This window comes from Adiantum capillus-veneris, chromosome 3, assembly GCF_014529385.1.
Source record: "Adiantum capillus-veneris isolate H3 chromosome 3, ASM1452938v2, whole genome shotgun sequence".
In the NCBI taxonomy this organism is placed as follows: domain Eukaryota; kingdom Viridiplantae; phylum Streptophyta; class Polypodiopsida; order Polypodiales; family Pteridaceae; genus Adiantum; species Adiantum capillus-veneris.
In genome coordinates, this window is record NC_140933.1 from 23,912,015 (window position 1) to 23,924,889 (window position 12,875).

The 12,875-nt window shown below is 38.4% G+C and overlaps 1 protein-coding gene across 9 annotated transcripts in view; it reads left to right on the forward strand.

Annotated features, from left to right (window-relative positions):
* LOC147460612 (uncharacterized) overlaps positions 1-1,839 on the forward strand; it is a 64,985-nt gene extending 63,146 nt beyond the window's left edge. For all 9 annotated transcript variants that reach the window (XM_086508181.1, XM_086508144.1, XM_086508139.1 and 6 more), the window contains 6 exons: positions 28-114; positions 255-522; positions 692-844; positions 947-1,044; positions 1,118-1,235; positions 1,367-1,839. In XM_086508181.1, the coding sequence (XP_086364307.1) occupies positions 28-114; positions 255-522; positions 692-844; positions 947-1,044; positions 1,118-1,235; positions 1,367-1,530 (888 nt within the window). In that variant the 3' untranslated portion in view covers positions 1,531-1,839. The remainder of the gene's footprint in view (positions 1-27; positions 115-254; positions 523-691; positions 845-946; positions 1,045-1,117; positions 1,236-1,366) is intronic.
* The last annotated feature ends 11,036 nt before the right edge of the window (positions 1,840-12,875 follow it).

The window sequence follows — 12,875 nt, forward strand, 5'->3', positions numbered from 1 at the left end:
TACTTTTACTTCTTTTGGTTTGGCCAGGACAATCAAATTCTTTTTGAGCATACAATGCGCAAGCCGGATGCATTTGTAGTTTCAGCACGACGCTTTTTTGTCATACGGTTGGAGGTAATCAACGTACTTAAAATAGCTCATGTATCTTGGGGAGTTCGGCTATGTATAGAGCTCCTTTTACATTCAGATGGATGATAAACTGAAGTAAATAATGGTTTATTCACCACAAAATTAAATTTGTTGTTATCTTGCAGAATGGCAGTTTTAGAGGGTTTGGGTTTTCAGAAGAGGATGCAGCATCTGAGATGAAGAGGCAAGTGCTAAAGGCAGTCAAACCTTACAACATTCAAGATTATAGTGGGGAAGGTCTTCAAAAGAATGCTTCAGCTCTTGACCCAAAAGCTTCCGTGCCGGATGGTAGTGCACGGCTAACAGGTTCCACCAGTAAAAAGGAAACCTCTGTGATGTCGTACGAGAGTGTGCCAAGGCGCTCCACTAAGAGGCCTAGCCAGCTGTCCAGAGGTATGGTCGTCATTGTTGTACGTTTGCCACTCTGGATGTGTGCTTCTTTGAAGTCTATTGTCATCAGTCGTGTGTTTACCTTCTATTATCTTCCCCACTTCTAATGTGTGCTCCTTTTGTTCTTCATTCTTGGTGTTTATTGAAGTTGGGGTTTTTGATTGTGGCTCAGAGCAGGAGCCCGCCTTGGGACCTTCGTTAGAGATAGCTGTTTTTAGTGCTGCACCTAGATCCAACCTGTTCCAGTCCAAGTGGAAGATTGTCTTAAAGGGTTTGACTGGTCTATCTCGCATAAAGACACTTGGAGCAATCTCTCAAGTTCTGGGTAAGTGCCAATCCAGTATCTTGTGTCATGCTGGAAAATGGATGTAAATGTGACATTTCAAGGAATCCTGCATGATGCTTTTTCTTTGTGATTTTTATGAAGGGCGGCAAGAACGTGAAATGGAAATTGGTTATCCTACCGACGTCAAGCATGTCGCTCACATTGGTTGGGATGGACCATCTGTTGGTGGACCAAATTGGGTCTGTGACAAAATTCTTAAGGTTACAAATTCTTTGCTCGCAATCTGACGCGCTGTGCGCTTTTTGTGTACAGATTGATGAGCTCAAACCTGCTCCCGACTTCTCGTCTGGACCTCTTAGAGAATTTGGCCAACCCAGGGGTTCTGATTGGATACATGATGCTTTCTCTGCAGCTAAGTGGACCCCATCAGGTAAATGGGCTTCCACAACAATAGAAATTCCTTTTTCTGTAATTTCTCCCCCCCAATATTTAGGGGCTTGTTAAAGAAAATACGTATGAAAAACACTTGATGTTTTTCTTTGTGGGTTTTCAATTTATCAGGGGTCGGGGAGACATCAACTTCGCCACCTAAGCCACCTGCAGAGTACCTGGATCCAGACACGGCTCAAGTGAACAAAAAGAAAAGCAAGTGGAAATTGTTTGGCTCAGGGCAGAAGTCATCGAATGAAACAGCTGTCCACATCCATCAAAACATGAAGTGCTAAAAACTTAACATATTTTATTATATCTCAACATGTGGATAAACAAGCCACACAATCAAGAAGTGGCTGCGCAATCACTTCATAGTTGACAAGCTCAAAGCTTTCGCAGCAAAGGCTGCTTTTGAGCATGTAACATCTTAGTATCTACAGGGACTGTAACAAATTTACCCTGCTTTAGCCATCATACCAAGTGATTATGCTCATACATGCACAATCACAGTTTGCTGTATCCAGATGTTTGACACCCACTTTGCTTTGTAGAGTTTAGCTTGAATAAATCATTGAAATCCAAGCATTTTATTGTTGAACTCTTATTTTGATGTATGGTGATTGTCAGATATTGTTCTTTTCATGTGTTAAGGTGCACTAAATGAATTTACATAAATGTTGTCATGTCACTTTATTTATGTGGGAAGGTGCACTAAATGAATTTACATAAATGGTGTCATGTCACTTTATTTATGTTGGAATCTGAGTCTATCAGGCCTTTGAATTCCATTCTTTTAGAGAAGGGCATGGTGGCTTTTACAAGTTACTCATGATAGTTTTTGTTATGTGCAGGCTAGACATCAGACATTCAGAACTTGCGATTCTAAGCAAGGGTCTGCCTCAAAGATCGACTCGAGTGTTTGCTAAATAATGCTGGGGCATCGAATGATCCAATTTTCATCAGTTGTATTTAGGGATATAACATGTAATACCCCCCCCCCCCCCCCCCCCCCCCCCCCCCCCCCCCCCCCCCTCCTCTCGCAACACGCACACACACCCCTTAAAAAACATGTATTAACCATTAATCCAATGTACAGAGATAATAGAGCCCTATGATAATGGACGTATGTACATCCTATGCAGAAAAACCTTCTAGCAGGGGGGAGAAAAGGTAATCAAAACTATAGTTGATCTCTCTAGCATAGTCTTACTCCGACGTGATGACACACTTCACTATGCCTAATAATAGCATGGAAGACTAGGATTCTCGTGCTCTCTTTGTTAGTGAAGGTAACCAACACCCAAATTTAGCAACAAGACATCCATACCTTCAACCCAGGATGTGTGAGCCTTGTACTCTGCCTCATCATATGTTTGCTTCTTTGTTAACCAAGGTATGCATGAGCTATAGAAGCATGTAAATATTATGTCAGTGATTCCCAACTCGTGAAAAAATAACCCAAGGTGCACAATGCTGTTAAGGTAGTGACACGCCGTCTTAATATTCTACCAATGCGTGGACAACAGCTATGTATATCTTTACTCATTCCTAGGCTGCAAACTGAATATGAAGTCTTATAGTGTCCACCAATAGCTTGTTGATGGGAAGAGACCTCGACTGTATCCCCAACATCATGAATTCTAGGTCTCCAACTTGGTTCCATAGGTGTAGCCACATAAGTTTAAACTATTCGAGGAAAATATGATTAATTGATTTTAACATAGTTTACTTTGACACGTGACATGCCTCCACAACACTTGATAAAATGCCCAGATAATAATTCAAGAGGCCCAAATCTAAGATGTCAAAAGTAGAATGTAAACTAATGTTACATGATTCTCATTAGGACTAGTGAAACATAATATTGACATAAAGCATTATGATATGCTAGTTGCATTCGTATGTTACATGCAAGGTAGTCTCAGTTGGACTATTACATAGACCATGCGTGGTCAAATATGCATATGTTTTTTCATATCATGCATAGACTGCTTGTCTAATCCATACAAAGCCTTTACAAGTTGCACCTAGATTTGCCTTCGAAACAAAGCCACTAGATTGCACCACATACAACTATTATGTAAATACTTACACATATTGCCTTATGCAAATAACCATTCAAAATGCATTGATGTTCACTCTACCCATAGTGCACTACGAATTCACACATGGGACAATTATGGCAAGTGGGAGAAATATCTCATCAAAGTCAATGCGCTTCTCCCAAGCATATCCCTTGGATACAAGCCTAGCCTTCTAGCACTGACAATCCTTGGATAGAATGCTCAAATAACACTGCAAGAGGCCCAAATCTAAGATTTCAAAATAAGAATGTTAGCTAGTGGTAAAATGAACACTATGGTTCTCATTAGGATCGGAGCATTTAAACCTAAACTATGCAAAAAAATGTTTGCTATTTTTTGGCCATTTTTCATGAAATTGACAATATTCCACCCTAAAATTCATCTTGCTAAGCTTTGGAGTGCTACGTAACTCGCCTTTTTTGTTCTTGACATGTTTTCATGTTTTAAGGAGTAATTAATGTTTGTAATTGATGTTATGGGCTATGTATGAATATTGACCATATTGATTTAATGAAAAAATTTAAACTCTAATGATTTTTTTGGGTAGTTTCTATGCAATTCATACAGTGTGCACATGGATCACATATTGTAACAACATGACGTTGGGAGGATTTTTTATTTCACAAGAATCAATCCATTTTTAGGAGGCATTATTCTTTTCAGAACTACTAATTTCACTCAAAAAGCATCATAAGTATGTAGCTTAGGTCAAAATCTAAGTATATACTTTGAATTGGATAGTTCTCAAAAGGATTGGGAAGGCCAACCAATTGGATAGACTTTGGATTGGATATGCATTGATATTTCTTAAAGGGATTGGAAAGGCCACAATGTGGAAGCCAATTTTTCATTCATGTAGTTTGGTACTTCATAGTTATGCCTCAAATTGCCCTAGCGAGGCACCTTTTGGTTACTTTGATGATTTTTGTATCTTCTTATGAAGGACCAAAATGTATCAAGAAGATGTATAATTAGTGGCAAGGATGACCATATTCAAAGAAACATCAATGATAGGTCAACAAAATAAGGAAAATGTGTTTTTTTGTACCTAATTCTATGTTTAGGATAAAAATGGTGGGACATGAGCAACCATGGATTTTGATCAAGAACACATTAAAATTTATGAAAAAACTAAATAGGAACTCTGGAAAATTCCCTATACTCTGGACAATGGGATTGCATTAGAGATTTACTATTTTTGGTCAAAAGCAGCATTATATTGACTTTGAAAGCTTATCATAGCCAAATAGTCAAGAGTTAGGAATGTTACTTATTTTTACCATAAAGTGTTGTCTTAGCTTCAAGCTCAAAGTGAGAATGCTAAAAAAATTGACAAATATGTTTGAGAGAGTATTTATTTTGAAAACTTGAAAGTGAGGTCATGTTAGGCTATCAATCTAGTGCTAAAAAATGACAAGTATATTTGGAGAGTATTCATTTTGACAACTTGAAAGTGAGTTCATGTAAGGTTATCAATCTAGTGCTAAACATATTCTTCAGAAACAAGCCTAGCTTTAAAGCATTCAACACTATGATTGAGCCCACATTTTAGTTTGAAAAACAACATTGTCACTAACCTTTTAAACAACCATGTGATCGTTGACAATTGCATCATATCTTAACAAGGCAATATCAACCAATTTTCAAACCTCTACAATTCATCAACACAAGCATACTCTCTTTGTCATGCAATTCAAAGATAGAAACTTCAAAGAGATTAGTATCGATGGACAAAAATTAAAGGTGTCAAGGGGCCAGGTGAACACCTTTGCCTCATTTAAAGGGGTTGTATGTAGTGAAGTTACGTATAGAATGGAGTAGCTCTAGGAGCAAACATGATGATACAAACAATCAAGAAGATCATATGATGTGTAAATTAGCCATAAACTATGTGTCATCTTGTACGATAGGGCACTGTAGATCCACTCAATCTTGGGAACCCAACCACAACTAGATCAAGCAAAAATAGATACCACTATTGAGTGTCACACATCAAGAACTTTAGCCCTGACCATCATTATGACTGCTATGTGCAATATGAACCTTTTGGAAGAGAGAAAATCTGTGCCACAAACCACTAACAACCTTGCCCCAAATAGAGGGAAAGAGAGTGAGAGTGAGCTATGAATTTGAGAACAATTCAATGAAAACACACCATACATGCTCACAAACAATGAATCTCAATACCAAGATAAATGGACAGAGAACTAAGGAAGGGAGACCATTATTTTTAGAAACCTTGTATTCAAAAATAAAGGATTTTTAGGATAGCATCATGTTGTGAAGAGAAAAAATGTTGGCTCATATCGGTAGAGGAAGCCTTTGCCATATGGTGCATGGCAATAATGTGCACCTTTCATGAGCTAGAGTGGACTATGTGAGCTAGTGCACCATAGTGCATTGTAATTTGCACAACAAGGACCTTGCAATTTTGACGGCCTTTCCTTCTTAGTGTGGCTACAATAGTGCAAAACATATCAATTGTTGTGTATACTACAAGAATCTAGTACCTGATTTTCCCATCCGCTGGAGTCATTTGTGTCGTCTCTTATGATTGCCTCCATCCGATGGTCTCTCCTTCTTTACGATGCAAGATAGTGCATTGGGGCACGAGCGAGGAGTCTCATCGACTATACACTCTATGTCCCAACAAGTTTGTGACTCTAAGTATGACACCTTACTTGAGTGCTTAACTTTTGATCAACATTTCCCACATTTTTGGCCATGAGATCTCCCTACCCACCACAATCCTCTCCCACCCACAATGTGGATTGTTAGTTGTGATGCTCATTTCCACAAGTCTTTAGCATAAGAGTCTCTTATCACATCCACAAACCCCAACTGGTATGTTTCTTGTGGTCCCATAAGTCATTATTGACCTTCAAGGATGATAATGAAATTTGTGTGTGTAATAACATTAGTCAAGCCTAACTCTTTCATCACACATGCACATAACCACACACACTTGAATGAGCTTGTCACTTGACATCTATTCTAGGTATCGAACTTTAGAGTCAAATATCAAATCAAATGGAAGGAACAAAATGAGACTTTAGATGATGAGATGGGAAAGTCAGATAGACAACTGAACTGAATTGAAGAATAGATTCAAATAACACGAACTGAGACAAACTTCATATGATAAGATGGGAAAGTCAGATAGACAACTAAACTAAACTGAAGAATGGATTCAGATAATAGAAACCGAGACAACTAGAAATTAGATATTAGATATGAGTTCAAAAGTACAATTGATGTTGCATTGAGTGCTCAATTACAAGACAATACAAGAGTTCCAATGACTCATGAGTGATACAATTGAGCTTTGCCAAAGACTATTAGCTAGAGCCCCAAAATGAAAGTAGCGAGTCCTATTTATGGGCGCTTGTACTAGGTTTTGTCTAATTGACCACATGTACAATTGTCGCCTAGTAACAATTGGTAACTCCGCTATGTAAAAGCTTCTTCCAGGGGCAAGTTCCCACGATCTACATCCTCCTCCCATTTTTGAATTTTAGCATGTTTCCAAAATTTTGTATTGTTGGTATAATTTCAACATTTACGCTTAGCCCTTCGTTTGTCTAGAGCTTTCTTCAGTTTAGCATTTGGTAATGTCTAGGGTGGTGGTTGACAATCTCCAGGTAGGACTTGACCTTTAACGACACTCGAGATTTTCCTTCTAAACGATTCTATAAATGGCCTCTTGCTCCAATTGCTCCCTTCTCTTAGTGAGCATCTCAAATTCATAGGGTGTGAGAGCATGCACGGTTTTTGTATCAGGATCATATAAAGTTTTCTTTCCTTTAGTGAGGTCCTTACTAGCTTGTGACATATGGATGCGGTATCGATCCATCCACCTGGGTCTGGCTGATTGGCTTTTATTTTGGCATCAAATAAGACCTCAACTATTTCTCTGAACAAGGGTTTACAACTAGCTTTACTTGAAAGCTCCTTTTCAAGAATCTTGGATGCCTCCACTGATAGTTGAAGCATCTGATTTGTGTACTTGATCAGGAGAGTGATATGGGCTCTTCAGCCGATCATCATGCCTAGGAAGTTGATTAAATTGTCTTTAAGATCTGACACTTTGCTATGTTTAGTGTCATTCAAAACTGACTTCCAGGCCTACCTTTGTTCATACCATTCCCTTATCTGATCTCCGATCTTGATGTAGCACATCCTATTCAATACCTGAACTACATTTGGGTGTTTTGGAAGGTTTTGTTCATGATAGCTGATCAGCTTTCATTGCTTGATCATGCACTTGGCACCTACATATAGCATCTACTATTGATCACCTGAATACATGTCATCATTTTGGAGGTACATTCGGATTTGAAGTGCCATTTCTCTTCATAGATGTTTGCTCAAACTCAAAGATTGATTTGAAAAGCCTAAAGTGTGGTCTGAGTCTAGCTCTAGATGAATATCCTTTCCCTTATCCTCGCGTGTGATCAAAATTTGATGTTGGTTTTTATGTTGCTAGTTTGGAGGAGGATTTTCTTGACCTCCCTTTGTCTGATCAAAAATGCTGTCAGGCTAGTGCTTGTTGAGAAGTGTTATCCTTCTTGACTGGAGCCTGGGAGCATTAGTGGGGTCATCATCATCATCATCATCATTTTTCTTTTGTGATAATCCCTTGTCAATTCATCTACATCTTGCTCTCGCTCTTTGTTATCCTCATCATCATCAACATTGGTGCATAAATTTTCAATGAGCCCTTGATTTGCTAAGGTGCTAGTGTAGATGGAGCTCTTTACCTCTAGATCTTCTTTGATGGTGGCCACTAGGTTCTGTAAATCCTCTGAATCTGTGATGTCCACTAGTGACTGATAAATATATTTATCCATGATTGATTGCTTTGGTACATTGTGGAATTCTTTCAAACTGTCATTCGTTGCCTTCTTCTGATCCAACAATACCTTGTGTTCACTTAGCTCTTTTGTGAGCCTCCATTTCTCAGCATTTATATTTGAATTTAAGAGCTTTAGTCGCTTTGTTTTTTTTGGGAGCTCTTTGATGGTTTTGGTGTGTTGCTCCCTCTCATCTCTTATTCTATTAGATATTCCTTGAGCTTCAACACCTCCGTTTTGTAGTTGTCTACTTTGACCACTTCTTGCTCCAATTTTTGCTCTAAAGAAGCAACATTAGAGTGCTACATGGAGTTCTGGGCCTCCATCATTTGTGCCAGGGCGTTGATGATAGTATTCCATCTAGTTTGTCTGATAGCAACACAAGCACCAATGATTGTGTCCACATCATTGCTTTTTGTCTGATATCTAACCACTGGGAAATTGTATGGGATGACCATTCCTGTGGAGGTGTCAATATTTAAGTCCCCCACTAACCTATTCTTTTGTAAGGCTTGAAGCCTATCTACAGATCTTTGCGTGAGGGTTGTGGTAATCGTCGTGCCTTGTCTAGTGACATCAAATTTTTGCTTTGATGTGCCTGCTAGTTTCTTCACTCTAGTTCTTAGTTGATCCCAAAAATCCTTTGACAACTTCTATTTCTTGAAAGCCGGTGTAGATGTCCTTGCTAGACCTTGTCCAAAGCATGATTTTTGGTCTCTTGGGTGTCCCCTTCAGTCAATGCTTTCGATCCTTCCCAAGCCATGGTTTGGTCTTTTGGAGCTTCTACCCCACTCAATTTTGACAACACATTTTTGACATTGATATTTTTAGCTACACAGGTGGCCCAAGGGTTAATTTTATTTGCGAGTTAATCAATTCGTGTTTTTTTGCTACAGGTGATGCTTTTTCGAGTTTATAGAAGCATGGATTCCAGTCATATGTATGCTCTCTAAGGTGGCATTGTGGTATGTTAAATAAGTACCGAGGGAAGGAGAGAGAAGAAGGATTAGACGGAGAGAGAAAAACATACTTGTGAAATAGAGATAGGATCGGGGTGTGAGAGTACCGACAACGAGAGAGAGAGAGAGAGAGAGAGAGAGAGAGAGAGAGAGAGAGAGAGAGAGAGAGAGAGAGAGAGAGAGCCTGAGAGTGGGAGATGAGGGGGAGAGAGGAAACATAGGTTCAAAATGAAAAAAGTCCGGCTAAAGTTTGGGCAAGAAGGTTCTCAAGCCGGTTCAAATTATTTCATTTAGTAACTTGGTATATAATTGTTTATGTGTTGGTTTAATGTATATATTTTATAAATATCCTACATTTTAATTGAGATGAAAGTGGAGTTTTGTTGTGAAGAAGGAGGTTGTGTGCACGTTTTCTACTCACGTGTGTGTGTGTGTGTGTGTGTGTGTGTGTGAGAGAGAGAGAGAGAGAGAGAGAGAGAGAGAGAGAGAGAGAGAGAGAGAGAGAGAGAGAGAGAGAGAGAGAGAGAGAGAGAGAGAGAGAGAGTTTTCCTGTTCATATGCGTGTGAAAAGGTTCCAAATCCGGGTCCACAAATAATGTTTTCCGAGCCCTTAGAGAGGCAGTTTGTGGTGGTTACTCATTGCACTATTATATGCCTATAGTATTCATAGAAGAATAATAATCATAGTGTTTCCCGAGCCCTTAGAGAGGCAGTTAGTGTTGTCTACTCATTGCACTTTTAGATGCTTATAAATCTTATAGGGGAATAATAATCGTAGTGACAAATCATGCATATTTTATTGCACACCCCACTTTAAAAGTTAGTGGTGGAGTAGTAGACGATTATAATATTCATATTGACAAATCATGCATATATTATTGCACGTTCCAATTTAGCAGTTAGTATATGCTGCGTGGGACCCCTCATGTCACTAACACATGCCACTCTTCCATCACTATCAATGCTTTTTGAGAGCATGGTGCTTTAGCCTATATATAAATGTTACAAGGCAAGCACCATATGCTGCACAAGTGAATCCGAGGTGCTAATCAAGAGAGATTTTTTCATTTTCCCTGTACTTATACAATGCCTATAGGATATGCTAGTACTGGTAATGAGGTAGTTGCAAAAATCCATGAAGAGCTTTACAAACTCCCCCCCAACGCACCCCTCGAAGAATAGAAGACGTTTACACAAAGAGAGCGTGACACAAACAAGACGATCCGGATGTTCAACCACCTTAATCGCGCTCGCAACACCGGAGACCAGGAACTCAATGATGGCTTTGAGACAATGCGAGAAGCTCTGGGCAAGTGGGAGACATGGGGGTACATAGATAGCTCTCGAAGGGCCGCTTTACAGGCGGAGATTGACCATTTGCTTGTCTGCAAACGCACAATCAACCTGGTCGACATCTTTGGCTCTAATGTGGTAGAAGATTGAGGCAAGATTTAAATAATTATGCACTAAATAATATAGTTAAATAAATTTGCACTAGCACATGATAAATTGTACTAGTGTGATGCAAGTTGTACTGTGTGTGTGTGTGTGTGCAGGTTTGATTCCTTACGTAATCATGTAAATAACTTATTTTAATTATATGATGCTTATTTTAACTATATGATGGTGTTCCACTCTTCAGTGCCTTGGCGAGAATAATTCATATGTCTCTGTCTGACTTATTATTATTGAAGTAGCTGTGATACTTTTAATCGGCCTGGTCTACTAACACATCTTCAAGATCTGTCATAATTTAGGGTATTGTTTATATCTTGTAGCTAAACTAAACCGTCAAATGTAACTACAAGCTGTTTGAAAGCCAAAAATGTAAAGAAAATCTATGTGAGTTTTTTATATAATGCAAGAAAAAGATGAGCATGTCTTTAGTATTTACCCTACTTTTAGTAGAATATACTTTCCTGTCCATGTAGGTGTTGTTGCAAACAAGGATGAATGCCTAATAAGCCAATTTGAAACTAGGAATCTAAAAAATATTGATGGTTGTACTTGTTTGGGCGAAGACCTCAAAGTAATGAAACACGCATAGACTCTTGCATATAAAATAGTAATTAAGAACACTTTACTAAGTTGAAGAACTGCATACATACATAAACACACACGTATAAATAACTATATATATTGTATAAACAAGTACTTAAAAACACTTTACCGAGTTGAAGATCTCCTTACGTACATAAACACACACATATAAATAAATAAATAAAAAGATAATATATAATATAAATATTATATATAAAACTATATATATTCTTAGACCGACAGTGTAAAGAAATACTGACAAGCAAATGAAATTTTGACAGCATAACAATGTGAAAAATAAAAATAAAACCATTCCATACTTGCTTCTGTGAAAGCTTGCCTAACTTTTGTTAAGCTTTCCTATTCTATACTTGCTTCCGTGAAGCTTGCCTAACTTTTGTGTATACATGAAACCATGATTATGTTTCTAAACATGAACAAAAAGCATGATTATATGCACAAGCAATCAAAATTTCGACAGCATAACGGCGCGAAAATACAAACAACAAAATTTTCCATTCCATACTTGCTTCCGTGAAGCTTGACTAACTTTTCTGTATACGTGAAATCATGATTATGTTTTCAAACATGAACAAAAAGTATGATGATATTGATAAGCAATCAAAATTTCGGTAGCATAACGGTATGAAAATTCAAACTAAAAAAATTCCCATTCCATACTTGCTTCCGTGCAGCAACGAATGCTCATGGGAAGAAGAAATAACATAAGCAAAAAAGCATATGTTGGTATATTACTTTGGTAAATCCAAAGCTCTCAACAAACTTCTATCTAGTATAATAAATATGAAATCATGGCTGAATTGATAAGGACGATCAACACCAACAACATGTCTTCAGTAATACCAAAAAAGTGGCACCCAAACACCATGGTCACACGTTGTTCCATAAAAATCACAAACTAGAAAAAATGATAGATAATACCAATGTTGATGTCAATCAAGGGCAATGTGATCCGGGCTCATATTGTTGCCAATCAGTCTCCTCATCGCTATCTGCATTAACTGCTGAAATAGCACGTACACATGGAGCCTTGAAGCGTGAAAGATGTTGATGGAAGACCTCTGGATCACTATCTATGCAGAGACAGTGTCTAGACAACTCAACGCAAACATTGCCCAAGCCACCACATCCAGAAAACATAACAACAATGTAGGTGTGCTCCGCAGTAAATGTCCGCACAAGCCAGCTAAAAAAAGCAAAAAATATGCGTATTTTTACTTTATGTAACATAGTCCAATAACGCATAGTAGGAAGCATATATTCTTACCGAAAGAAGTCAAGGCTACGCTCGGCGGCACCTCTAAGAGCATGTCCTCCAATGTACTCTCCGTCGACGCGCTCCACTAGTATTCCGGACTTGGCATCGAAAGAGTTGTTGTCCACGCTCTCTCCATCTCGTCGATCGTAGATAGGACGTTGACCCTTACGATAAAACAATCCTAGCAATAGTGTTTCCACCTACAAATTACAACTAGAATGTGATCTAATTGAAGAAAACTACAAGCATGCTTTTCAATCAACAAATAAATTTACTTACTCTCTCAATCTCAATGGTCTTTCTCACATAACCATCGGGGATCAAAATAAGGATGGTGTGCATCATTTTGAATCCCATCTCGATGGCATGGCTAGACACAATGCCAAAGTGATCAATGGAGCTTAGGGTGATGTACCACCCATT